At 53.5% G+C, this 27,427-nt stretch overlaps 1 protein-coding gene across 1 annotated transcript; it reads left to right on the top strand.

Annotated features, from left to right (window-relative positions):
* SLC6A3 (solute carrier family 6 member 3) lies at nucleotides 1-27,427 on the top strand (the record flags this gene model as incomplete). The annotated part of the gene is made up of 14 exons (XM_079799956.1): nucleotides 1-286; nucleotides 1,634-1,765; nucleotides 5,824-6,055; nucleotides 9,837-9,975; nucleotides 10,832-10,966; nucleotides 12,546-12,649; nucleotides 14,239-14,363; nucleotides 16,985-17,097; nucleotides 18,246-18,374; nucleotides 19,327-19,426; nucleotides 20,715-20,815; nucleotides 22,385-22,552; nucleotides 23,167-23,238; nucleotides 27,404-27,427. The coding sequence occupies 14 exons, from the start codon at nucleotides 1-3 to the stop codon at nucleotides 27,425-27,427; spliced, it is 1,860 nt and encodes a 619-aa protein (XP_079656082.1).

Here is a 27,427-nt window from a genome sequence, read left to right as displayed (position 1 = left end):
ATGAGTAGAAGCAAATGCCCAGTGGGACTGATGCCTTCCGTGGTGGCCCCAGCTAAGGAGCCCAACGCCCTGTGCCCGAAGGCGGTGGAACTCGTCCTGGTCAAGGAACAGAATGGGGTGCAGCTCACCAACTCCACCCTGGTCAACTCCCCACAGACCCCCGTGGAGCCCCAGGAACGGGAGACCTGGAGCAAGAAGATAGACTTCCTCCTCTCGGTGATTGGCTTCGCCGTGGACCTGGCCAACGTCTGGCGGTTTCCTTACCTGTGTTACAAAAACGGCGGGGGTGAGTCCCCGCCATCCTCTCTGTGCTCTCCTGCTGGGCTGGAGTCCTAGGCAACGGAAGCAGGGCTTTCGAGAAATCCGCGCCCTCTGGCAACATGGCACTGGGTTGTAACTTAGCATTAGCCGGGCACAGACTCCCTAGGTGTACGTCACAGAAACAGAGAAACAGAGTCCAGAGCAATCTCACTCCATGTCAGGACTTCATAGTCGAGGATACTGAGGCCTGGAGAGCAGGAAGCAGGAGTTAGACATTGGAGGCACTGTCGTCCTGCCTTCTGTTTCCAAGGGTGGTTTTCACTTTGGAAAGAAAAGGCCACAGAAGGGTGACTTCACACAGTGTTACGGAGTGAGGCCCTTGAGCTTGGAGGGGTGGAAGATGCCCTGCCCTTCCCCCACCCGCTGCTCCCACTTCTCCCTGAACTCAACCAGGCCTAGAGCCATGACTGTCTTTGGACTCCAGGCGGAAAATGAAGGTGCAGGGCAGGATCACCCCAAAAATTCAAGTTGAGAAGGCCAGTTAAGTTGGAGGTCATGCCCACCCTCCTGGTGCTCCATTTCCCTAATGGCCTCTCTGAGTCCCTGGCCAAACCACACGCACAGAGGGAGGGCCTGGGTAGATGGTCCCAGGAGGGCCCTCCAGCATGCCTATGGGTAGGTTGGCATTACTCTTCCCAGATTGAGGGGAGAAGACCGAGGCCTCAGCAGTGCATTCACTTGCCCAAGGACAGACAGAGCTGCGGGGTCTCCCTGCCTCCCTCCCCGTCCCAGGAAGAGGGCCCTGGCAAATCACCTCTCCTTTGAGGTAGGCCTTTAGGAAGCAGAGCCTGGGGCCTGGACTTTGTGCTCGGGGCAGGATGTACCTCCAAGAGGAACAAGGTGCCGCCCTGGAGGGGCTGCAGCCTCCGGTCGAGGCAGGTTTCAAATGCTGGGGGCTGGGATGATGATGGAACCCACACAAGGTCAGAGGTGGCTCACAGATCCCAGAAGAGTCACAGCTCAAGAAGGTCAGACATTCCACAGAGGAGCAAGAGGGGCCAAAGCCACAGTGTGGGCAGGGCCTCATCTCTGTGCTCTCGGGGGTTGACTCCATAACCTGGAACACTGGGGGTTCAGTAGGGGTGGGCTTACTTTGAGGGCTTTAGAGGGGTTCGGAGCACTGATGACATTGGGGCTAGGCATGGACGGAGGAGACTCACCCACCCAGTCTGTGGCTTCCCTTAGAGGGTGGCCAGGCAGGGAGCTTCAGGAGAAACAGGGACAGGGACTGTGGTCAGGGCCAAGACGGGTGTAGTTGGTGGAGAGGGCTGAGCCCTGCGGCCCTCAGTGACCATGCTGTCCTGTCCCACAGGTGCCTTCCTGGTCCCCTACCTGCTCTTCATGGTCATTGCGGGGATGCCGCTCTTCTACATGGAGCTGGCCCTCGGGCAGTTCAACAGGGAGGGGGCTGCTGGCGTCTGGAAGATCTGCCCTGTACTCAAAGGTAATGGTAGGGACACGTCCTCGCACCTGGCGTGGCACAGATCAGGCTGCGGCTCTAGAGCTTTCAAAGCAAACCCATGCAAGTCGTGTGCAGTCCGTAGTGCTTTGCTAAATGTCTACGCATGTGAACACACCATTTGAATTTTGATCCTAAGATCAAACCTCTGTCTATCTGTCCATATGTCAGCTACCTATCTATCATCTATGTATCCATCCATCAATCTATCTGTCTGTCTAGCTATCATCTAGCTATCTGTCAATTTATCTGCGTATCATTTATATATCATTCATCTATCTCTCAATCGTCTATCAACCATCTATCGTCTATCTACCTATCTACCTATTTATCATCTATGTATAACACCTGTCTATCTACTAAATGTCGTCTGAACATAAATAAAATCAGGAGGCTCTGGCTAGAAATAAATGATAAAGATGTATTCAAGGGTTTACAAATTGGAAACACAACTAGGCAATAGCTAGAGTGTTCCGAAGAAGAAAGAAAAACCTATGTTCTTATATTAAAAAGTACAATTGAGAAGAATCAGTCCTACATTCTCAGTCCCCAGGTTGGTCTGAGCTGGGAATCCTCTAGATCAGTAATGGCCAACCTATGACACGTGTGTCAGCACTGACACGCGTAGCCATTTCTGATGACACGCGGCCGCTGAGGCGGCCGCATGCCGAGGATGAAACATTTGCTGCTCCTGAGGATGAAATATTTGCGAAATAATGTTTTTTCCTCAAAGTGACACACTACCCGAGTTATGCTCAGTTTTTTGGCGAAGTTTGACACACCGAGCTCAAAAGGTTGCCCATCACTGCTCTAGATGACAGGTGGTCTGGATACTGGATGTCAGACGGCCTGGACACCTATCCCTAGTCCTTTGGGGGTAATCAGGGTTTTGGGGAGGTTTGATGTATATCCAGGCATTGATGCAGGACTGGATGCTCAAAGGTTTAAGTTCCCAGGCTACTTTTAAAACAAGAACAGAATTATTTTCTCATGCCTCAACCTACCTGACTTTAGTAATTTAGCAGCTCGACTATCTACCTACCTATCTATCATAGCTACCTATTATCTATCATTTATCCATAATCTACCTAACTGTCTAATTATTCACTGAGCCTTCCAGGCTGCTACTGAGATGCCATGACACCATGAAGCAAACACACCTCATGCTGAGTCCCCGTGACTAACCCTGCACAGTTCCCTCGCTCCATCCTCATGAGAGCCCAGGGGAGGGGACGTGCTATGTTGTGTGTCTTGGAGATGTAGGCACTGAGATTAGGAGGCTTGAGTAGCTGGCCCCTGTCACCTAGTCAGGGGCAGGGTGGATGGAATCCTATCTGACCTCCCATGGGGCCAACAGGAGCTGATGGCGCAGGATTCAGGGGTATTTCCTCAAAGAGAACGGAGAAGGTGCTTGGTGCAGACAGCTGGGTTCATTAGGAAAATGGCTATTAAAAGACCAGGCTTTAGATTTTCTTAGAGTTTCTTGAAAAGTGGATATTTTGAAGAGAATAGAAGCCCCGTTGTCCCTCCCAGGATGCCGTGTGTGTGGGTCAGGGGGTGTGTGCTCAGATAGAGACTGATCGGCCTCAGGAGTGAGGACCTGGCATAGCTGCTGTGGTCCGTCTCCATGGGGGAATCGCCCTCCCACAGTGGAAATACTGAGGCCGGCCTGGCGTGACAGCTCCTCTGGGCACCGTGTGTTATTCCTGCTTAATGGGCTGCTGGGTGAATCTTAAAACGTTAGCAATATTTTCCGAGGCCAAATGATTCCTGCCCACCCTAAAGTGGAACTTAAGAGCGAGATTCGGACACCTGTGGGTTCAGGTGCCAGGTGCTGGGTGTTCCCCTGTGCAGTTTGCACACAGAAGTCAAAGCTCAAATGAGTTGCCTGAGACTCGCTTCCGGCACCATCATTGATTCCCCAGGGGAGAAATGTGCAGGTACCTGAAGACACCGGACACCTATGACTGACAGTTACAGGTGTCAGCCTGGACATTTTCACGCCTGTGTATTGGCCTAATGTTGGCGCCACCGAGGGCAGTGAACCCAAGCTAACAGACAAGACACAAATGAGTTAATTGTGTTCTCTGCTGGGCAGTGCTGACATGTCACGCGGCCACGCACGGCAATGAGCTTTCGCTGTGGTCAGTATTTATAGAGCATTCAAGCGCCCAGTCGGAAATTAAGCGTGTCTATCCTCAAGTGACCATCTGGGGAAGTGCTGCGGAAGGATGCCTCCAGCTGTGACACAGATTGTGGTGGGACCAGTTCGTATCTCTGGGTTTCCAAGAAGCATGTCCTTCTGGTCCGAAGTCTGTCTTAGTTTCTTACTGGACACAACTCTGTGCCCCCATCTCCCTCCGGGGAGGCTAGCACTGAGTCAAAGTAAATCTGCCTCTTTCTGGAGCACCCATGGGCGAGGGCCTGCAGAAGAGAAAAAGGATGGTGGCTCCACAGGGAGGCGGGGGGGAGCAGTGGGCCAGCAGGTGGAAGCTGATGGCCAGCTTTTTCCTGCCACAAAAAAGTTTTCTCCAAGAAAGCTGCTGAAGTGATTTGTTACATTGCAGCTTATAAGATGCCAATAAATAGTTTCCAAGGATTTCAAAGTGCTACTAAACCCTAATGAATTGGGGTCAATACAGGAAGTATGACTGTCAGCACCCCATTCTAGAGAAGCTGAGACCACGGATGGGGGCATTTGGCCACATCCCAGCAGTATCAGAACCCGGAGAAGTCGGCAGACATGGTGCACCTCGATAACTCACTCAGAGTCCCAGCCTCACTGTCACACCCTAGCAGTTCATGTTGGTTTTGTCCAGTTTTGGAAACTCATCCGTGTGGAGGGCTGAGCTGAGGCCACTGGAGGATGTGCCATGTGGCCCCTGTGGGTGGAATCTCGGTTGGATCCTGGTCATCTGTCTCCTAACCTGGGATTGAGGGAATCGCAAACCACAGAAAGTCAGCTATTGACTGGGAATCTGTGCAGCCAGCACAGGGCTGTGCTCATGGAGGAGATAAACAAATCAGCGCAAGAACACTAGACTTTCATGTTTAGAGAAGAGGCACTTAGAATGGTCATGCATGGCCCTGGTTGACCTTGGGTGGCCCTAGGTAGCTATGGATGAACCCATATGACCTTGTTTGCTCTGGGTAATCTTGAGTAGCTATGGGTGGCCATGAATGGCCCTGGATGGCTCTGGGTGGTCTTGGTGGTCCTAGATGAGCCTGGGTGGCTATGGATGGCCATGGATGAACCGAGTTGTCCCTTAGTGACTACTGGTAACTCTGGGTGGCTCTAGCTGTCCCTGGATGGTTCTGGAAATCACTAAGTATTCCTGTGTGCCCCTGGATGGCCTTTGATAACCCTATTATCATGGGTGGCCCAGAAGGTTTCTGGGTGATCCTGAAAGTGTTTTGTATCTCTGGGTGCCCCTACATGACCCTGAGTGGCCATGGATGACCACGGGTGGCAGTGGACAATTTGGATGGTTTTGCACGGCCTAGTGGTGCTGGATAATTCTGGTTTGGATTGCTCAGGGTGACCCAGAGCCACCCTAGATGACCTTAAGTGAGCCTGGATGATCCTGTTTGATCTTGAGTGGCTGTGAGTGGCACTGGGTAGCTGTGGGTAGCCCTTAGTTGCCCGTTATGTCTGTGTGTGACCCGTTCTACCAGGGTGACCTTAGATGATCCTACATGTTTCTGGATGACTCTTCATGTCCTTAGGCATACTACATGGTTCTGGGTCCCCTTCAATGAGCCTGGATGGCCTTTCAGACCTTGAATGTCCCTCAGAGACACTCTGAATGTCTCTGAGTGGACAGAGATGGCCATAGATGGTCTTGGAAGGGGGAAGCCCCTCTCTGTGGTCACAGCATAAAGTCCAGCATCTGCCCTTTCACTTATCTTCCCTTGTGCATTTAAAGATGTTGCCTGATATTAGAATGGTGGCAAACAGCTGGCACAGGGTGGCAGTGTCTCCTGTAAGGGAAGGTGGGAAGGGGTGTTCTGTTGACGGTGGCTGTGTGCTCTCGCCACCCTAGGTGTGGGTTTCACAGTCATCCTGATCTCGCTCTACGTTGGCTTCTTCTACAACGTCATCATCGCCTGGGCGCTGCATTACTTCTTCTCCTCTTTCACCATGGAGCTGCCCTGGACCCACTGCAACAACACCTGGAACAGCCCCAACTGCACAGACGCCTACTTCGGCAACACCAGTGACGGCTCGGGCCTCAATGACAGCTTCAGGACCACGCCTGCCGCCGAGTACTTTGAGTAAGTGGGAGGTCCGCTCCTCGGGGTGCGATGACTCCTCACTTGCTGTGGCTGCCTCAGGAAGGGAAGGATGTAGAGCAAAGCTCTCTATGGCAGCCCAGGGGTCAGCCACCTGCCCCTGCTGCCTCACAGGGGTGTGAGAGGACCCTTTCTTTGTCATGTGCCCGTGTTCTGTTCCCTTGGGGTTTTTGTGGGACAAAGGTAGCATGAGTCTTTGGCACAGATGGAAGACCTTCACCTAATTTCTAATATAAATTAGAAAACTACAAATCTAAAGCTACGAATTTGCCTCTAAGAGACTGCTTTAGCAACATTTCATATGTTGTATTTTCATTTTCATTCAGTTCAAAGTGTTCCCTGATCTGCCTTGTGATTTATCTTTGGTTTACAAGATATTTTTGGCGGTTGATAGTGTCCTTTGATGCACTAAAGTTTTTAATCTTGATAAATTCAGTAATTTATTTTTTCCTTTTATTGTTTGTACTTTTGGTGTCCTATCAAAAACTTCATAGCCAAAACTCAACAAAAACCAGCTAAGTTCATAGGTACAGAGAGCTGATTGGTGCTGCTAGAGGTAGGGGGTGAGGGGTAGAAAAAAATGGGTGAACTGGGGGTTTTCTGTTTGTTTAAATAAATAGAATTTTTTTATAAAAAGTCCATTGTCAAACATAAGGTCTTGAAGATTTATGCCTGCGTTTTCTTCCAAGAGTTCCATAATTTCAGCTCTCACATTTAGTTTTTTACCCATTTGAGTGGCTTTTTGTATTTGGTATGAGGAAGCTATGGATTGATTTTCTCCTGGCTATAGGTCACATTTTCTTGCTTCTTGTTGTCTAGTAATTTTGTAATCTTCCTGTAATAAGTGTTGGATTTGCTCTGGTAGGAAGTTAATTTGCTTGTGGTACAGTTTTCTCCTTTTGAAACTTGTTGTTGAAATGCTTCTGGGCAGCCTTTGCTTCAGGAATGGTTTATCACCTCTACTGCAGTGGCCCTTCCAGGGTCTGCTGAGCTCTCCATGTGATCGGCAAGTCCCCTGCCGTGGCTGGTGGGAGATCAGTGGTCCTCAGCCCTGCCTGGGCTTGGAGACCTGCAGAGTCTCACCCTGTGGCTGAGTCAGTGGGCTCCTGTGGAGAGCCTTTCAGCACCTGAGACTCCCTAAGCTCTACCCAGCAAGACTTCATGCTGTGCTCGGGGGGTGGCGGGGGGAAGGTGCCTCCAGGTGGGAAGTGGGGCGTTGTCATCTCCAGTCCCACATCTGCAGTACTCATTTGGTGTGCTTTGTCCAGCTTTCTAGTTGGTATGATGACAGGCCAGAGTGAAGGCCTCTCACCTCCTTTCCATGGCAGCCATCCCACCCCCCACCCCCAGGCAGAGCACGGGTTCAGAGTTAGGCTGCCTGGGTCCAGGTCCTGGCTCTGCTGCTGGCTGTCTCCAGGTTGGATAGTGTTCTTACCCTCTCGGTTCCTGGGTTCCTTGATTAAATGGGGCAACACAGCTGCAGTGCGGATCCAACACGACAGTGTAGGTGCAGCCCAGTGCATGCCTGGCACGCCTCAAAGGCTCCCTTATCCAGATCCAAGAACCATGACAATAAACACACCTGGAGAAGGAAAGCCACAGGAAGTGGAAGTGTTAGATCTCCCGAGGCTGGTGACATCCCAGGCCACCCCTGTTTGGTCCTCCAGGCCACTTACACTCTGGAAATGTCTGCATTTCAGCCCCAAACCATCTTATTCAGATGTCCCGTCCTCATCCGACCGTGCGCCTGCTCTTGGGAAGCACGTGCCCTCCCCTGTGCCCGGCGGCATCCTGCCGTGACTGGCGTGGCTGTCCCACGCAGTGCGGTGCCTGCCGGCTCCTCTCTGGCTGACAGCACCTGCAGGGCCTGCCCTCTGAGTGGCTGTGGGATTTCACACAACTTGAAACAAGAGGACTTTTTAGTCTTGGGGAAGGGACTTGGCCAGCACAGACGAAGGGCTAATTCTCAAAGCAACCTGGAGTATCTGAGGTAAAACCCGGGTACACAGCGTCCTAGAAGCAGTTCATGATCAGGAGAGCCACGTGCTTTCTCCCCAGCCGCACCCTCTCAGGCCTTGGAGGCTGTGACCCCTGTGGGCCCCCGTGCTCCCTTCCCAAGCAAAAGGATAAGTGGCCATCTGCCACCAGGTTAGGTGCATAACCCATGCCCCTGTGTGCAAGGCGTAGCTGGATTGTATGTAGGGGTTGGTCTGGACCCCACACAATGTGTGGCCTCACTGGTTTTGTGCCAAGGAGACTTCTCTCTTTGGTGAAAAGAGGTTCCAGGTGATAAGACCTGGCGGGGGCTCCAGGGCAAGGTGAGGAGGGAGCAAGGGCAGCAGACACAGAGCCATGGCTGAGGTGAGGGAAAGAGGAGAGAAAGACATGGGGAATTCTGCTGACCCAGGTACAGCCGGCCCTGGAAGGGCAGGTCCCGGGAGGGCAGGTCCCAGGTGAGACAGGCCCCAGGAGGGCAGGTCCCAGGTGAGGTGGGTCCCAGGTGAGGCAGGTCCCAAGAGGGCAGGTTCCAGGAGGGCAGGCAGGGCACCGCAGGCTGAGAATATCCCAGTGGCCCCCTCCTCTGCCTGACCAAGCAGCTCCCTGTCCCAGATCCCACACTGCTATTGGACAGTGTGAGGAGATGCCTTTCACTTCAGCGTGATCTTGTGCCGTAAAGAAAAGATGGTGATGACAGTTCGGACACTGCAGGCCAACCTGGGCCATGCCGGGTTTGGGACGGAACAGGAGTGCTGCTCTGGGCTCTCCCTGCCTGTCACAGCCTCTCCTGTCCCAATACTGTGTGAAGACCCGAACTTCTCCAGCGTACCCCGAGGTGCCTGCAGCTGGCGAAAGGTCTGGGATGCTGCGGTCTGCGGCATTCTCCCACGGGTGCCAGGAAGATCTCCTCGGACCTCGCAAATCCGGGGGAGATGGCCCTTTTCACAGTGTGGCTCCTCCACTGTCTGGGCAGCAGCACAGCCTTTGGCTGAGCTTTGACTCACAGTCCCGCCTGGGAGGGGAGGCGGCAGGTGCACGGTGGACACAATGGCACCTTTCCCACAGGTTGTCACAGGATTTAATGAGATACTGTGTGGACAGTGCCTCAGACCCCTGCCTGGCCCACAGGGAGGGCTCTACTGGCCATTCTGTCCCCTTCCCATGTGGCCTTATGCTCTGTCTTTATGGTGGCAGATCCCTCTCCCAGAAAGTTCTTGAGCTAACCTGGCGCAGACTCATCCTGAGTCTGTTACCCGCAGAATCCTCCTCGACAGCTGGACAGCTCTCCTCCACTGTCACCCTCAGAGAGCAGCAAAGACACCTGTTACTTTGGGTCCACTCAGCCTCGGCCCTGTGAAGGGCCTGGACCTTCTGTGTGCAGCGGCGGCCACCACCTTGCTGACACCTTCCCTCTGGTTTCTGTGCTCTTTCTTCAAAGACCCAAGGCATCCATTCCCTCCCCAGTTCCAAACGCAGGGTGCTGAGGGGCAGGGCTGGGCTTCTGTGGGATCCCAGCATGCCACACCCACCCTCTCCCTCACCTGGAGGATATAGCCTACATCTCAGCTAGGACTGTTGGGCCTGGCCCTTCTCGGCCGGGGGGGGGGGGGGGGGGCGGGGAGGAGGTCTCTGGCCCTGCCAGGCTGGGTCCTATCTGCCATATGGAGCTGGGGAGGACAGTCTCTGGGCGAGCGCAGCTGTCTGGTTACAGTTCTGGGTGGGGAGGCAGTGCTCTTCTAGGACCCCCACCTTTCTCCCTCTCTAGGCGCGGCGTGCTGCACCTCCATGAGAGCCGCGGCATCGGCGACCTGGGCCCTCCCCGCTGGCAGCTCACATCCTGCCTGGTGCTGGTCATCATCCTGCTCTACTTCAGCCTGTGGAAGGGAGTGAAGACTTCGGGGAAGGTGAGGCTGAGCCTAGCCAACTGGGAAGTGGACACATGGCCATGGGGGGAGTGGACACATGGCCATGGGGGGAGTGGACACAGGCCATGGGGGGAGTGGACACAGGCCATGGGGGGAGTGGACAGGGAGCTGTCGTGAGGTTTATTGTGGGAGGGTAGGCCATGGCAGATTGGGCTGTGGACAGATGGTTGTGAAGTGGAGGGGTGGCTGTGGTGGGTTGGGGCGTAGACAAGGGGTCTATGTTTGAGTTGAGGAGTCAGTGCAAGACTGTGGTTGAGAAATGGCATCAAGGGGAAAGCACAGCAGAGTGTTTTCAGCATTAAGACAAGCACAGCATAAATTGGTTTTTGCTGATGACAATATTTTGGCTGTTATCCGGGCACCCAAAGCAATTTTGACCAGAATGTGTTCATCAGGTGTGATGATACATGTAGTGAAGGGCCAACACATGGGAATCTTTTGATACTGAGGGTGCCTTTCCTCCCTCTGGAGCCCAGAACCCATCCTTTACACGTAATCCAGGTGCACATTTGCACAATCAAGTGAAATTTGCTCACATCTCACTCATCAGAAATCCAGCCGCTCCTGCTGTGACAGACCAAATACAGAGCAGGAATGCTCCTTCCTTGCCAAATGGTTTGTCCTCTTTTAATCCCTGGGAAAGATGCACAGAGTAGAAGGCATGATGGCCTCACCCAGTGAGCATTTGCTGAGCTGGCGTCCTGTGAATGTTTGGGATGTTGGGCTTCCCAATCAGAGGCCACCTCTCTCCTAGCACCAACCATCAGGGTGACGTTGTGCCCACTCCCTGCCAGCAGGTGGCCTGGGCAGCCCGGTGACGCTGTCCTCTCCCCAGGTCGTGTGGATCACGGCCACCATGCCATACGTGGTCCTCTTCGCCTTGCTCCTGCGAGGAATCACTCTCCCCGGAGCCATGGACGGCATCAGGGCATACCTGAGCGTTGACTTCCGTCGGCTCTGTGAGGCATCTGTGAGTATGCCCACCGCTCGCGACCCTGCAGTCCATGTGGACTGGCAGGCATGGTGTTGGGGGAGTCCCCATGCTTTGGGGCAGGAGATCCCAAAGGCAGCATCTGGGCGGGAATTTCTCACTCGCCCTATAAATCCAGCAGGTGCTAGCTGCCCTGCTGTGCGTGAGGTTCTGCAGGGCAATGTGCAAACTTGATCCCACCCATAGAGTTCACCGTCTTGTTGAGAAGGGGTGGGGGGAGGGGGGATGGACAGAAGGCAGTGTGTGCAAATTCAGGTGGACTAGATGGGCAATTCGGGAGAGCTCAATGGACCAGAAGAAGGCAGTTAGGGGGAAAGGCAATAGGATGAAGGCTCCTGCCTATTGACCTCTTCCCCATGTCCCATCCCATGTCCTGGAGGAACGCTCTTGGGTTCCCGGATAAGGCGCTGCCCAGTCTGTGCCAGAGAGCTCCGCCACTTGCCTGGAATGCAGCCTGAGCTCCAGCTCCCTGTCCATGGGCCCAGCAAGGCTGAGATATCGCAGGAGCCAGGACTTCTCCTCGGGAAGCCAGACCTCAATGGAGAAACACTCCGGGTGCCCCCAGAACAAGAGCATGATCTAAAACACTAACTCTGGGGTCAGGCTGCATGTTTCTTCGGCAAAGGAAGAAGTACTGGAGGCAGCCTCCTGGAGAGCAGAGGCTTGGCCGGGCCATGGGACAGGGGTCTCCGGAGAAAGAGAGAGAAGGGGGAGGCATTGCAGGGAAACAGCTCAGAAATGACGGTGACCGCTGGCCGGTGGGTGTAGGGGTAATGGGAACAGCAGCTTTCCGAAGAGAATGGGTGCAAATTCAGGTGAACTAGATGGGCAGATGGTGGGACTCCAGCAGCCACCGGGGGAGTAACTAGGTGTGGAGGGGCATGTGGCCAGGAGGGGAAGGTCCAGGCTGGGGGTAGGGGCCCCTTTGGAAGGGGGTGCCTTATGCTGCTAGGTTGCAATGAGAGGCAGGTGTGGAGCTCACTAGGGACTCAGGAAGGAGCAGCCCTGAGACAGAAATGGGAAGAATGGGGGCGGGGGGGGGCGGTCATGGCTCAGCTCCCAGGAAGCCACAGGAAGGGAAGTGGCTGCAGGAGCCATGGGAGGAAGATGAGGTGAGGTGAAGGGAAAGGGAGCTGGAGGACTGGAGAGAGAGGAAATGCAGCAGAGGCCCGGACACAGCTCCAGGCAACGTGCACGAGGAAGCAAAACAGATGCCAGCATTGATTCATAATAAATTAACTGAGGTCGTGTGGGCAAATGCAAAGAATACACAAAGACGTGGTCCCTTTTCATCACGCTCCTTCAGGCCAGTGACACGGGAAGGTTTATTCCCTGAGACGCCTATGACTCTGATCATGTTGTTGATGCCAGGTGCTTTTTGATAATGACGTTGTGTTTAAATTCCACCCTGTTCCATGGAACTGGAGGCATCTCAGCAGGAGACGCCTGCAGGGAGGACAGGGAGCTGAGGCCTGGGTCTTTGCACAATTGCCTTGTGACAGCTGGCCCTCACTTCCGCAATTATCTCTAACAGCCGCTCATTCCCCTCTGGCTGCAGGTTTGGATCGACGCTGCCACCCAGATATGCTTCTCACTGGGCATTGGGTTTGGGGTGCTAATCGCCTTCTCCAGTTACAATAAATTCACCAACAACTGCTACAGGTAGGTTCTGAGCTCCTGTCCCATTCCCTCCCATAAGATGGTCTGCAAAAATCAATGTGCATCACTGATATGGGGGTGGGGGTATCACACCTAGTAGAAAGGAGGGGGAAATAAGCTCTGTGTGCAAAACCTCTGAGCCAAATGGCTTTTTAAGTGAAAACTGAAATGGGGAAGCTACAGGCAAAATGTTGGTTGTTGCTTTAAGGAAGGTATTGAAACACATGAAGATGTGCATCACCTCCCTGCAAGGAAGCCTCCTAAATCCCAGGAGCAGCAGTCCTCCCCCCCCCCCCCAGGCCCCACCTCTGGCTCCTCCTCTCCCCCTGCCTCCCTCCTCCTCCCAAAGCCCAGGTCAGGCTCCTCCTCCAGACACACCCACCATGAAGCACCTGAACAGTCCCCTGGCCTGCACTTGGGAGCCTGGGTCCCGCAGGGTATCCCAGACCCTATGCAGAGGCACCCAGATGACCCAGCATCAGGACAGGAAGGAAAGTGGCCGCACTCTGTGCCCACAGCCTGGTGGCATCTTGGCCGTGCCACCTGGCCCAGAATGACCTGACTTAGCTGCTGCCACATGTTGGACCCAAAATCCTTCTAAAAACAGAAACAGAATTTACCTGGGACCTGCTTTCTTTGACCTTTACAGGCTCATGTTTAAATATATTTTTATTGATTTCAGAGAGGGAAGGAGAGGGAGAGAGAGAAAGAAACATCAATGATGAGAGAGAATCATTGATTAGCTGCCTCCTGCACGCCCCCCACTGGGGATTGAGCACGCAACCCAGGCATGTGCCCTTGACCGGAATCGAACCTGGGACCCTTCAGTCCATAGGCCAACGCTCTATCCTATCCACTGAGCCAAACTGGCTAGGACTACAGGCTCGTGTTTATATTCTTTCATATCCTGAGGATAAAACGGGGTAAAAATACAAAGACAGCGAGTGTGCACAGCAAAATGACCAGACAGACTGCTGCCAGGCTCCCACCGAGGGTGAACTCCGGACGGCTGTTTCCAACACAGCCCTGCCTGAGCCCACCTGTGCCCACAGGCCTGGGCACTCCGTGATGTCCTTCCATTTGGCTCCCAGGAGGGCTGATCCCACCCCCGTCCTTCCCTCTAGCCCTCAGAGTGGAGTCTCCAGACCAGCAGCACCAGCTCCCCCAGAAGCAGCAGGAAAATATGACACTTAGGGCCCACCAAACCCACCCTGTCCGAATCTGCATTTGAACAAGGTCCCTGATGCCTGACAGCCCCTCACCATGGGTGGGGACCCCCATGGCCATCGATTTGTCCACCCAGAGCCCCCAGGTTGCTAGTGCAGACCATCTCACCTTCAGCACTGAGTCACGTGTCCCAGGAGCCTTGCTACCCCAGCCAAACATGACGGCTGCTCACCATAAGGACATGCCCAGAGCCCAGAACCTGCAGCTGGGAGGTCCCGTCCCAACGGGCAGCGCAGCCAGAGGACAGGCTGTGCAGCTGCAGGAGGGACTGGCCGTGCTTGGCAGGAAGCAGATGTAGTAAACTGAGAGTAATGACTGGAAATTGCAGCTGCTCCAGCGCTGGCCTGGGTGTCTTGTTCTCACAGAGACGCCATCATCACCACCTCGGTCAACTCCCTGACGAGCTTCTCCTCGGGGTTCGTGGTCTTCTCCTTCCTGGGGTACATGGCCCAGAAGCACAGTGTGCCCATCGGGGACGTGGCCAAGGATGGTGAGTCCCCCGAGGGCAGGCTGGGGCCCCCACACCTCCGCCTGCTCTAGACCAGTTCTCAAAAGGTATTTTCTTGCAAAATGAGGGGGAGACCCAGGCCTTGGTACCAGAAGAGTTGCTGATCTGAAGAATTATACATGGTCATGTGCTGGGCAGATTGCAAGACAAGTAACTGGAAGCAGGACAACCCCTGTCCCCACATCCTCCCACTCCCACCCCTTGCGGGACAGTGTGACAGTGGCCCCTCAGCCACATGCTCCTCACAGAGGCCAGTTGGGCTGCAGGATGAGGGTCTGGTTCACTTGTCAGTCTGGATCCCCCGACTTTGTTTACTTCCTGAGGGGAGATGAGTGGGGTTGGGAGCACTGAGCTGTCCCAAGCAACAAGGCTTTTGGACTTCCACGCATGATCAATTGAAAAAAAGTTGGGTTGTTTTTGACATGAGCAGCTAATCTGTTCCAAAGCTTTTCCCTCCAAACACCGGTGGCCATGACGTGTTCACGTGGGATGTGGACAGTATTCAGAGGAAACCTGGACTCTCCAGCACACGGTGTCTATGCCCTGGGAGTTGAAGGGTGGAGGGTGCGGGTGCGGGCTCAGACCACACAGGAGCAGGCTCGGCCCCAGCAGGGAGTGGGCCGGGCAGGGGAAGCTGGGAGGCTGGGCACAGATATGGGTCCTGAGAGGGGACTCTGATTGCTGCAGCTCCCTGACTCATCTTCCTGGGTCAGGAATCATTCAGGGAGGGACCCAGCCCACCTGTGCCCTCAGCTCTCATCATCCCATCTATTTCCCGAGAGTTGAGCATTGAGAACCCACTTTGAAAGTAGAAAACAGAGGCTCCCAGGCCCAAAAGGACCCCTCTGGAATGGCAGAGAAAGCAGGGGGCTGGGATGAATCCTTCGCATGGTCTCAAGTCCATCTTCCCTCCAGGAAAAAAAATTAATAAAGGTGGGAGAATGGGAACATAACGCAAATAAGTACAGAGCAGTGAAATTTACTCACCTGCATGTATGCATTTTCACTGGTCTTTTTTGCCCTTTATTATGATAAATAGGAATAACTTGCAAAGACCTCTATTAACCCTTGAAGGTAAAGCTGGATGTTTTCTATGCATTTGCATGACAAGCAAAGTAAATGTCATTTATGGCTCTAATTCTCAGGAAAACAGGGTGAAATGTTAACTCGGATACAGAAATGAAAGGTGAGGGTGTTGACATTAATTCAACAGAGCTGATGAATATCTCTCTGGGTTCCTGGCTTTATGGCATTTAGACTTTATAGCCTCTCAAAGAATTAACCCCTGGCCTTGCTTTTCAGTCATCAGAGAGCCCAGCCCGACCCCAGGGCCATAGAGCCTCTGGGAGGTTGGCCGGGGTCTCTGGCCTTTGTCCCATCCTCTAGAAAGACCATAAGCACCACATATAAGCACCGCATATAAGCGCCGTTTCTGGCTGGTGCCAGCAGGTCTGCTGAGGACTGGGAGAAACAGAAGAGCTATAAGGCACCTCCAAAGCAGACTCTCAGTGGACAGTGCTCGTCAGCTAAGTATGCGCGTCTTCTAATTGACCATGAAAATTTCTGTGGAAATATTTACCACTTTCCCGTAGGAATATATTTTGCCTTAAGGTCACTGAAAGCCAAACTGAAGCTCATCTTAGGTGAGTCCCGCTGTCCCCATCCCCTCTCCGGCCAGGCTCACGGCCTTCACCTCCACCTGGATCTCACCTGTTGGGGATGAGGAGCAGGTGTGGCTGCCCACAGGGCCTGTCCTGACCCAGCAATACCAGTTCCAGAAAGTTGTAAAAGGGGCTGATCTGAGGAACACTGGCGTGTGTCCAGGAGCACTCCCGTTCCCAGCAACACACCAGACAGCACTCATGAATGTGGTCTGCACATCCAGCCTGTGGTTTTACAGATCACCCTTAGAGTACTTCAGGGCACAGAAAATATTTACAACATATTGTTCACGAGCCATAGTGAGTGCAAGTGTGTGAGTGACCTGCTCAGGAAGAACAAACCAGAGGGTCCTCGAATGCTCAGGGACACAGGCAGGACCCCAAAGGTCCTCCCTCCCTTCCTCCCCCCGCCCCATTCCCCCCGCTCCCCCGCCGAGCCCTCACAGCCATGAACTGGAGAGATCTGGAGCAGAGCTGTGGCCCCTGGGGATGGGACAGGTCAGTGGTCGGCAAACTGCGGTTCGCGAGCCACATGCGGCTCTTTGGCCCCTTGAGTGTGGCTCTTCCACAAAATACCACGTGCGGGCGTGCACGTACAGTGCGATTGAAACTTCGTGGCCCATGCGCAGAAGTCGGTTTTCGGCTCTCAAAAGAAATTTCAATCGTTGTACTGTTGATATTTGGCTCTGTTGACTAATGAGTTTGCCAACCACTGGGACAGGTGAATCGGTCTAGTTCTGCTTCTGGGTTTCCATTATCTAGAGTCCAGAGCCAGGTGTCTGCGAAATTCACAGGAGGGAGGACAGGAGAGGCTGTGATGGGAAAGATTTTGTGCTACTGAATCTGGAGGCACTTGTGGGGGCTGAGTTGGCCTCTTGGGGGTGGGAAAGAGGGTGTAAAAGTGAAGTGATACTTGGTGGCAACCTGAGGTTCTGCTTTCAGGGCCAGGGCTAATTTTCATCATCTACCCCGAGGCGCTGGCCACGCTTCCGCTGTCCTCCGCCTGGGCTGTGGTTTTCTTCATCATGCTGCTCACCCTGGGGATCGACAGCGCCGTGAGTGACGTCAGCGTTTCCCCGTGCCTGGGTCCCGCCCGCGACAGCCAGGCTCATCTGCAGCCACAGACGCTCCCTGGGGTCCCCTAAAGTTTGTGTTCACACAGAGCGCCACATGGGTGGCAGGGAGGGAGCCCACGATGACTTGACACCCTTCCTGGGATGGAGTGTTCAGACCAACTCACCCCTTCTTTTTTCATTTGGGGTGCCAGCTGCACCCTCTGCCTGAGCCATCATGGGCCCTAAATGCACACGAAGCAAGAGGGCTGTGCAGGAAAACAGGTGACGTGACCACACAGAGTCAAGGCAGGTTCCTCATGACGAATCACTTTCCCAGCCCCTCAGCCCTAGGAGAGGTGGCTGCACCTGCAGGAGGGGTGGCTGCACCTGCAGGATAGGGCAACAGGAGTCTCTAGCCGCAGCCTAGGCCTTGCCATTGAGGGTCTCATGTGAGGCCCTTCGTGTGTGTGTACGGGGGCATACTACGGGGTGGCCCTGGGCCTCCTGGACTTCCTCAGCCTCCCTCCCCATTGCCTGCTCCTGACCAACAGCTGAGACCTCAAGGTCTTTGTGACTGGCCTTGTTCCCCTGAGCTTCCTGGAAAGTGCAGAGTCCCTCCCCATGAGAACGCTGGTCACACTCCGTAGCCCTCCACCTCCTCTCCTGCCAGCCCGGTCACCAGCCCTCAGGGTGAACCACGCCCTTGGACAGCAGGTCTGGTGGGGATGCAGTCCTGACAGCACTTCCTGGGGGAGGTGGTCTCGATAGAGTGGGGCTAGAGGGACCCCAAGCAGTCAGGGCCCCCTGGGCACCACTGAGCCAGGACACACACTCAGAGTCAGGAAGGCTTCATATGTTAGTCACGTAGCACTTCTCCCCACCCCACCCCCAGGACTTCACAGTGGCTGGGAAAGTCGCCACCAGTGGATGGAGCATCCACTTCCAGTCCTCTCTCTCCAACAACCATGTCACAAGAGAAGCCCTCACGAGGGCTGTCTTGTCTTTAGGGCATTCTGCACCCTGGACACCGTGCAGTTCCCACCCCATGTCCATTTTCTGGGTGAACATCCACTGAATCACATGTAAATCGCACCCGGGTGTGGTCCCGAGTGCCCCCCAGCGCGTCCCCTGCTCTGTGTTGGCTGCAGATGGGCGGGATGGAGTCAGTGATCACCGGGCTCATTGATGAGTTCCAGCTGCTGCACAGGCACCGGGAGCTCTTCACCCTCTTCATCGTCCTGGTCACCTTCCTCCTCTCCCTCTTCTGCGTCACCAATGTACGTACAGGCTCAGCTCACCGGACCATGTCTCATTAGCACTAAGCACTGGGCAGCAAAAGGCTGGTGCTGCCAGGCCAGACAGAGCCACAGCTCTTCTAAGGCTGCATCCCCCCAAAACAACCCTTGATTTATAATCATACTTGGGTAGCTGTGGTCACACTCGGGTAGCCATGGTCACATGGAGTAGCCGTGGTCACTCTCCAGTAGCTGTGGTCACTCACAGGTAGCCACGAGCACATTCAGGCTAGCAGTGGTCACACTTGGAGTAGCCATGGCATCTGTTACTTCAGTACCTGGACAGCTCCCTGGGAGGTGCCCTTGGCTCAGCCACCCGCCTGTGGATTTATGGGGCTGGAGGGAGGCCAGTCCATGGGGCACCCAGGTCACCTCCTCTCCCAGTAGGGGCTCTGCCAAGCTTGGCATTTGGTTGCTTTCATTTCTAATGCCACCAGGAGCCCTCAGAAAGGAAAGGAGAGTTCGCCTTTTTTTTTCTTTTTTCTTTTTTGTAATGGATGTGTCCCTAAGAAGTTGCATGTGGATTGAATTTTAGTGGCTCAAATCAGACTTTATAGGAAGTAGTAAAACAGAATATGTCTATAAATTGAACCCACAGGCCAGGTTTATGTTTTAAGAAAAGCACTTTCGCCCTAGCCCATTTGGCCCAGTGGATAGAGAGAGTGTCAGCCTGGAGACTGAAGGGTCCCAGGTTCCATTCCGGTCGAGGGCACATGCCTGGGTTGCAGGCTTGATCCCCAATAGTGGGTGTGCAGGAGGCAGCCAATCAATGATTCTCTCTCATCATTGATGTTTCTATCTCTCATTTCTCTCTCTCTCCCTCTCTGAAATCAATAAAAATATGTTTAAAAAAGAAAGAAAGAAAAGCACTTTTGTGGTCAAGGCCTGCCACACCGGGCCACCGGAGTTTAGTGGCTACTCCCTTGTCTTTCAGGGTGGCATCTATGTCTTCACACTGCTGGACCACTTTGCAGCCGGCACATCCATCCTCTTTGGGGTGCTCATCGAGGCCATTGGGGTGGCCTGGTTCTACGGTAAGGACAAAACCTTTCCTGGGCTGGTGTGCTTCGGCAGGCGGGAGACCTGGCCATGGTGCTGCTGCTTTGTGGCTGTGCCGCTGCCTTCCTGGGGACGCTGGCTTGAAAAGGGAAGAACATTAGCTCTAGGACGCTTATTGTGGTGACCACAGCATCACAGAGATGAGAGTGTTGGCAGCATCATTCCCTTGGATCAATGAAGACAGCCTGGGTGGCACCCCAACACCCTCAGCAAACCTGCCTCGGCCGTGCCAGAGCCTGGGGCAAATTCAGGGCAGGAGAAATCCTTTTAAGATCTCCTGGAGAAAATACTGGTCATCTAGAAAATACTTTCCTTAAAAAAAATGGTGATTATATACATACAATGGAATACTTTTCATCCTTTAAAAGAAGGAAATCCTGACACACGCTACAACGTGGATGAACCTTGAGGACATTATGCTGAGATAAACCGTCCCAAAAGGAAAAATCCTCTGCGAGTTCACTCCTAGGAGGTTCCTAGTGTTGTCAAGCTCATAGAGACTGGGGTGAGGTGGTGGGGAGGGTATTCTTTAATGAGTTCAGAGTCTCCATTTGGGAAAATAGAGAAATCCTAGAGATCAATGGAGATGATGGCTGCATGAACGTACTTAATGCCACAGAACTTAAAAATGGTTAAGAGGGTAAATTTTTTGTTATATATATTTTGCCACAATTCTTTTTTTAAAATACATTTTTATTGATTTCAGAGAGGAAGGAAGAGGGAGAGAGAGATAGAAACATCAATGAGAGAGAATCATTGATTGGTTGCCTCCTGCATGCCCCCTACTGGAGATCAAGCCCACAACCCAGGAATCGAACTCAGGACCCTTCAATCCCCAGGCGGACGCTCTATCCATTGAGCCAAACCAGCTAGGGCTTGCCACAATTCTTGAAGTGAAAAAACAAATGATGATTGCAGAGGGGAGGCAAGGACAGCTGGGGGGTGGGTGCAGGACAGCTATGGGACGTCGGGAGGACCCCTGAGGTGAGCAGAGGGTAGAGAGGGTCAGGCAGAGTGGCTGGGACCCCACCGGTCTTCCTCATCAGGACTGAGGAGCAAACATCACCCAGTGTCACCATGGGGAACATGTGTGGGGACCCGCCGTCAGCAAGACCACCGGGCAGTCTGGAGTGGGGCTGGTCCCTACAGGAGGCAGTCTGGGCTTGAGGTTCCCTGGGGCGGCCCCGGGGGTCAGCAAGGACCAAGGTCTTTGCCTGGGTTTCAGGGAAAGTGCTGTCCTGACCTCCCTGCTTGGCTCCCCAGGTGTGCGGCAGTTTAGCGATGACATCAAGCAGATGACCGGACAGCGGCCCAGCCTCTACTGGCGGCTGTGCTGGAAGTTCGTCAGCCCCTGCTTCCTCCTGGTAAGGGGCTGAAGGCCATGCGCGTCCTTGCTCTGCCCCAGCTCTCACGTCTACCCCAGGGTCAGTGGTGGCTGCAGGCAGCATTCACCTGGGCAAGTGAATATGCTTGAAGCTGGGTGAGGGGGATCCCATGCTGCCTGGAGACCAGGGTCTCTGAGGTGGAGTCAGCGGTCACGCAGGACTCCAGGAGGGCTGGCTGGTCCCTGAAATCCTCTCTAGCCTCCTGAAGGCATGGCCCACCCCCCACTAAGCCCACTGAGAAACCTCACGTGGGATCCAGGGTGATCTCCTCCATAAAGGCCCTTGTGTGTCTGCATTCGGCCATGCCTCTGCGTTGGAGGGGAGGCCTGAGATGAGTGAGGTTATTGACGTTTTGCCTTGAGGACCAAGGTAGAATTTAAACCTTCTGGGGCAACAAGTACTCAGTCCAGAGTACAGAGTGACGTGGATTCTATCACCGCTCTGTCCTCGGGGGCCTCCCCAGGCACAGGCACCACTCACTGTCCAGCAGCTGCCTGACTTTTATTGTCTGGGCCAAAACCGCATGTGCCTGTTTTATTAAAACACTTACAGCAGGGGTGGAGAACGTCCAGCCTGCGGGCCATAAAGTCCTGCAAAATCATTTGGTCTGGCCCTGCCAAGGCATTAGGGGTCAGTTTATTAAATATAGCAGGCTAATGTTTAAGTTGATAATTTTGTATGGCCCATGACTGATGTTGTAAATACCCAAATGGCCCTTGGCAGAAAAGAGGTTCCCCACCCCTGCTTCACAGGCTGCCCGGGGCTGTTTCCTCGCTGCAGCAGCGCTAAGTGGTTGTGACTGAGATCCAGTGGCTCTCGACACCTAAACTACCCCGTCAGGTCTGGACAGGTGACTCCAGATGGCCGTTCAAGGCCAAGTCCAGGGGTGATGGAGATTCAGGGAACTGTGCACAGAGACCAGCACCCCCTGACCCCTGGCTCTCCCCTCACCCCAGCCAGCCTAGTGGGCACCTCGGACCGGCCTGGGATGGACAGGCAGCTTAGGCTGACCCCATCATGGGCCAGCCCAGAGGCCAGTGAGAGAAAGAGGGAGGAGTCAGGGTGCAGCACCGGATATGACGGTGCTTCTCACAGAGCCGCACCCCAACCTTTGGAAGCTGCTTGCCACCCCCGCCTGGCAGCCAGAGGCCTGTCTCCAATATGCCCATCTCCCCGCACTCCAGAGGGCGGAGGCTGTGGGTGTGTGAACTCTAGACAGATGAGGTGTTATTGTGCTGCTCTACACACTCAGGTTCCCCAATGGGACAAGGTGTGAGGTTGTCAAAGGACAGCAGAGGGAATGCCCATTAGTCAAACTCAGAACTGAGAGGACATGTACCTCAGGAACATCGTCTTGTGGCAGCAGCTAGGGACTCGGAGCAGCGGGAGAAGCAGGCCACTGCCTGGGTTCCCTGGTCTGCGGGGCCAGGGCCCCCAGAGCTGTGGTGGCTGGAAGACCTCCGGCCCCGACACGCTGGCTCCATTCCACCTCTGCACCCGCCGCTTGCTGGCTGAGTGCAGCCGCATGACCTCTGCCCTTGGTTTCAGTTTGTGGTCGTGGTCAGCATCGTGACCTTCAGGCCCCCGCACTATGGAGACTACGTCTTCCCCGAGTGGGCCAACGCACTGGGCTGGGCCATCGCAGCGTCCTCCATGTCCATGGTGCCCATCTACGCGGCCTACAAGTTCTGCAGCTTGCCTGGGTCCCTGCGGGAGGTGCGTATGTGAGCAGGGCCCCTTACCCATCCCGGTCACCTGATCATGAGGCCACCAACTACATCAAGTGGACTTTTACCTCCCGCCAGCCAAACTCTGAACATAGACCACATAAAATCTCAGTACCTCAGACAGGTGAGGCTGTGGGAGGGTCCTCTGAGGCTGCGACACTGGAGAGGAAACCTGGCCACAGAGAGTCAGAGGTGGCAGCTGCCGATAGATGGGCTCTGGAGGGCCAGCAAGGAGCACAGCCACTCTGTCCAGCCCTGGGGCATGGGCCACTGGGGCAGGAGGTGGAAGGAAGACCAGCTTCCTGGAGCTGAATGCGACAGGAAGCAGGCTCCTCTTGCGTGGCATGTGAGCTTCAGGTGCCCTGGGGCCGGACTTGGGCCAGTGGGGGTGCGTGTTGTTCACCTCCCCTCGGAGCCCACCGGGAGCTGATGTGGAGACAAAACTTCTCCAGCATCTGCCTCTTTAACTTGTGCTGGACTCTGCTCCAGGGCCTAAGGGGACCCGGATGTCAGCTCCCGTACCTGACCACCACATGCCAGCATGGGAGTCTAGTCGCCTTACTGAGTGTGTGCTGGCACCCACGGCCTCTCCATTTCTCCTAGAAAGTGGCCCACGCCATCACCCCTGAGAAAGAGCGCGAGCTGGTGGACAGCGGGGAGGTGCGCCAGTTCACGGTGAGTGAGTGCTGCTGTCCCCACTGTCTCCTCGGCTGGATGCAGACAGATCTGGAGAGCAAGCCTGTCCTTGAACCACAGCCCTCAGAAAGCTGGGAGGCTCATTTACTCATTCAGTGAATGCTCCCTGCCACTACCTTCTGAGAACCCCTGACCTGAGGAGGGTGGGCAGCAGACAAAGTGTATCAGGTGCAGACAGCACAGGGAGAAAGAGAAAGCAGAAAGGGGTGAAACCTGACTTGAGGCCCACCAAGATGTGGCACCTGAGCAGACATCTGTGTGAAGGGAAGGGCCTGCATTTGGGGGGGCGGGGAGCACATCACAGGGAAAGGCCCTGAGGGGTGGGCATGGCAAATTGTAGGATCAGCAAAGGACCCACCTGCCTCAAGGGGAACTAGCGAGGGAGAAAAACTTGAAGCAGCCCCGGCCACCTTGCTGGTCATCTGCAGGAGGTGAGAGGCTCCAGAAGATCTGGCGCCAAGATCTGATGGAGCCCAGATCTGATGACATGGACAGGCTCCCTCAAGCTGCTGTATTGAGGTGGGGCTGCAAGGATACTGGAGGAGACAAAGGGAGGCTCTGGTGGGAGAGAGTAGCGGGTCATATCAGGCCTGTGGCAGGATTTATTCTTTCTCCTCACCTTCCAACTGGGAGCCATCTGAGCATGCATGAGCTTCCATATATGTTTACCATATGCTATGGAGCAGCTGTGGAAATGGCCCTAACGTTGTTGAGAGACAGAGTAAAACATGATACATTTTAACTCCCACATCCTATATGAGGTAAGTTGTCATTCTCTCTTCCAAGAGAGACTAAGCACAGAGAGACTAAGGAACACCCCACAATAACATAGCTGGTCAGTGGGAGGTGACCTGGCAGGCACTCCCGCTTCTACTACCTTGTGAGAAGGCCCCAGATCAGGTGAGGGCTGAGTCAGGGCACTAATGACAGCTATGACTGCTGGATGACCAATTCTTCCAGGACGTGGATGCCACATTGATTCAAAAACCATCAAAGGGGCACTATTTTAGTCAGGGGCGGGCGAGGTGGTGTTTTAAGACAGAGAACTTCCTCTTACACAGTTTGAAGGACAGATGACTTGGTGCAGGCTGCTATGCTTGCTTTGCTTTCTATCTCATTAATTTACCCTCCTGTCTTTATTATTTCTTTATTCTTTGGGTTTACTCTGTTATACTTTTGTCAACATCTTAACTTAGACCTTGGATCACTAATTTTCAACCTTTCAGTTTTCTGATATAAGCCTTCAAGGCTATGAATTTTCCTCAAAATACCCTGTTGGCTGCATTCCACAACCTTTAACAGTATTTTCCTCATCATTCAGTTCTAAGCTTATTTTAATATATATTGTGATTTCTTCAAGACTGCTTTTATATTACCGCCTGTTTCAGTTACTATCTTTCAGCATTTTGAAGACATTAATTCTCCTTTGCTGTCTCTGTCGTCACACTGAAAAACTTGCAGTCCTATAGGGCATGGTTGCCATGTGCTATGGACCCTTTCCTGTTTCCTTTGCTTTTGGTGTTGCAGTTTCCTGGTAGTGTGCCTTTCTCTTTTTCTTTTCGAAAATTTATCTTTATTGCTGAAAGTATGACAGATGTCCCTCTTCCTTCCCCCATCGACCCCCTCTCGGGATATCTTGTGTGACCAGGATGTGTGGGTCCATGTTTTTTGTAAGTTCTGGGAATTTTCCAGCTAGACTTAAATCTTGCCTCTTGCCTCTCTGTTTCCCTTTGGGGCTCTGGTGTGTGAAACTCACCTGGGCATTATGCTTTGAATCTTTGGGGTTTGCTTTTTTTTTTTTCCATGTGTGTAGTTACCGCAACTCTCTTTTTGCTTCTTATACCCACAGTTCATTGAGCCTCTTGGAACTCTGCATTTATAGTTTTCAGAAAATTTGGGAAATTTTGGCTATCATTTCTTCAGCATTTTTTCTGCCCCCACCTCTTCCAAGGGCTCCAATTACATGTATTAAGCCACTTTAATTTTCTTTTTTCTCTGTTTTATTTCATATGCTTTCTGTTGTATTTTACTTCACTATTTGTTTCCTCTGCAATATCTAATGTGCTGATAATCCAGCAATTTATCATCTCACACATTGTAGTTTTCTTCTCTAGAAGTTCAATTTGGGTCTTTTCACAGCTTTCCTGTCTCTGCTGAACTCTTTGAGCATATAGAGTGCAGTTATAATCACAGGTTTAATGTCCTTCTCTGCTGATTTTAACATTTATGTCAGTTTCTGTTGGTTGACTCTTCTCATTAGGTGTGAATTTTGCTGCTTCTTTGCATGTCTGGTGATATTTAATTCCATTCCAAATATTGTGAGTTTTACCTTGCTAGGTGCTGGGTATTGTTGCATCCCTTTAAACGTTCTTGAGCTTTGTTCTGGGACATTGTCAAGTTACTTGGGGACAGTGTGATCTTTGGGAGGCTTGCCTTTTAGGATTTGTTAGGTGGGAGTAGAGCAGCATTCAGTGTAGGAAATAGCAGTGTAGGGCTATTTCCCACCACTGAAGCGAGTCCTTCTTGAGTACTGTTCCCAGTGTCCCACACACCTGGGATTTTCCAGTTGTGCTGGCGGAGCAGGCGCGGTTCCCAGCCAGGGTGCATTTCTGAGGCTGTTCCCTCTAATCCTGTTGGGTGGCTCTTTCCCAGACCTCCTGTGCACAGAGTCTTCAGCTGAACCCTCAGGGGGACTCTGGTCTCTCAGCGGAACCCAGGGCTCCCTGTGCAGGTGTCTCCTCTAGGGTATTTTGTTCTGAAAACTCCAGCTGCCATGGTGTCCCCAGCACCAGGGGGTTCGCTGGCTGCACCAGGGTCCCCACTGCAGCCTATAGATTTCTCCAGCCGGGCAGTCTGAGAGCCCCCATGCTTGTTTCTCTCAGTATCATTGTCCCTTGTCATCTGGGTCCCGTGTCTTGACAACCATTATGATGTATATTTTGTTCATTTTGGACAACATCAGATAGTAGAGTAAATTCAGTCCCTATTATTCCATCTGGACCAGAACTACCCTTGTGTGTGGCTGTGGCCCACTCCCTCCACCTGCTACACGACATTCACTGCGTAAACCTGGCACAACAGGGCCCCCACCCTCCGCCTCGTGGCTCTCTGACTATATCCCACTTCACTGACAGCTACACTTCACTTCATCCCTGGAAGCTGCATTTGGTCCGCCCGTTCTTGTGAAATACGCCGTCATTGTAAGTGGCAGATGTCACTTTTAAAACGTCTTACACAGCTGCCCCGTGATCTGACAATGGCAACCTCTCTGGTCTGTGGGGTCTGAAGTTTCTGACCCCACTCAGGGTGGGCTGCAGCCATGTCCCTGGTCTCCTTGTTCATGAGCTCATGGCTTGATCTTAATCTATTGGAGTTTTAAGATGCCCCCTGAGCACACCTTCCTCCAGAGAAGGTCGTCTTCTGCTGCTGCCGTGGCCAGGACAGAGGGTTGTGGCTCGGCCCTGGGTCCCAGGCATGGCCTCCCTTGCCCACCAGTTCCCTTCTCAGAGCATCCGGGCTCTGCCAGCACTGGCCTCACCTGTCGGTCGCTGCCGGCTCCCTGGCGTCCCCACCCCATGTGGGTGATGAAAGAGCCCTACAGGGGGACCAGTGGCAGATTGAGCATCTCCCTGTTCCCCGCTGTGGCTGCATCAGAAAGAAGCCCTTCATGCTCTTGTTTTGGAAATGTTTAAAAAGCGTAGTTCTTGCCATTTAGTGTGATCAAATGGCTTGTGCTCAAAAAAACGGGCTGAACTCCCAGCTGCATAATAGGCGATGACATTTGCAGGAAGACTAAATAGCCGTCCTGTCGATCTCATCCGGCCTGAGTGGTAATGAGGCCTGCTCCTGCACCTGTTGGGGTCATAGAACTGCAGGGCAAGCCTTTCAGGATCGGACCAGAGGCCCCAGGATAGTGGCTATAGGGGGCCGGGGGCACCCCAGGTGACACACATGATGGTGGGGATGCCATCTGAGACCAGCCCCAGGTTTGCTGGTGTGCAGTGTTTGTCTGGCCAGCAACTGGCCCAGCCCGCATGAGGTCTCCGGCTGTATCCTCACCATCCTCTCTGCTGAGACCCCTCACAGCTACCAGTCGGTCATAGGCTTCTCAATTCACTTCTAAATAAGCCCGTTTTCTTCGCAGCTGCGCCACTGGCTCATGGTGTAG

The sequence above is a fragment of the Cnephaeus nilssonii genome, assembly GCF_951640355.1.
Source record: "Cnephaeus nilssonii genome assembly, chromosome: 2".
Taxonomy (NCBI): domain Eukaryota; kingdom Metazoa; phylum Chordata; class Mammalia; order Chiroptera; family Vespertilionidae; genus Cnephaeus; species Cnephaeus nilssonii.
The sequence above is the reverse complement of the archived record's forward strand: the minus strand, read 5'-3'. Positions and strand labels throughout refer to the sequence as shown.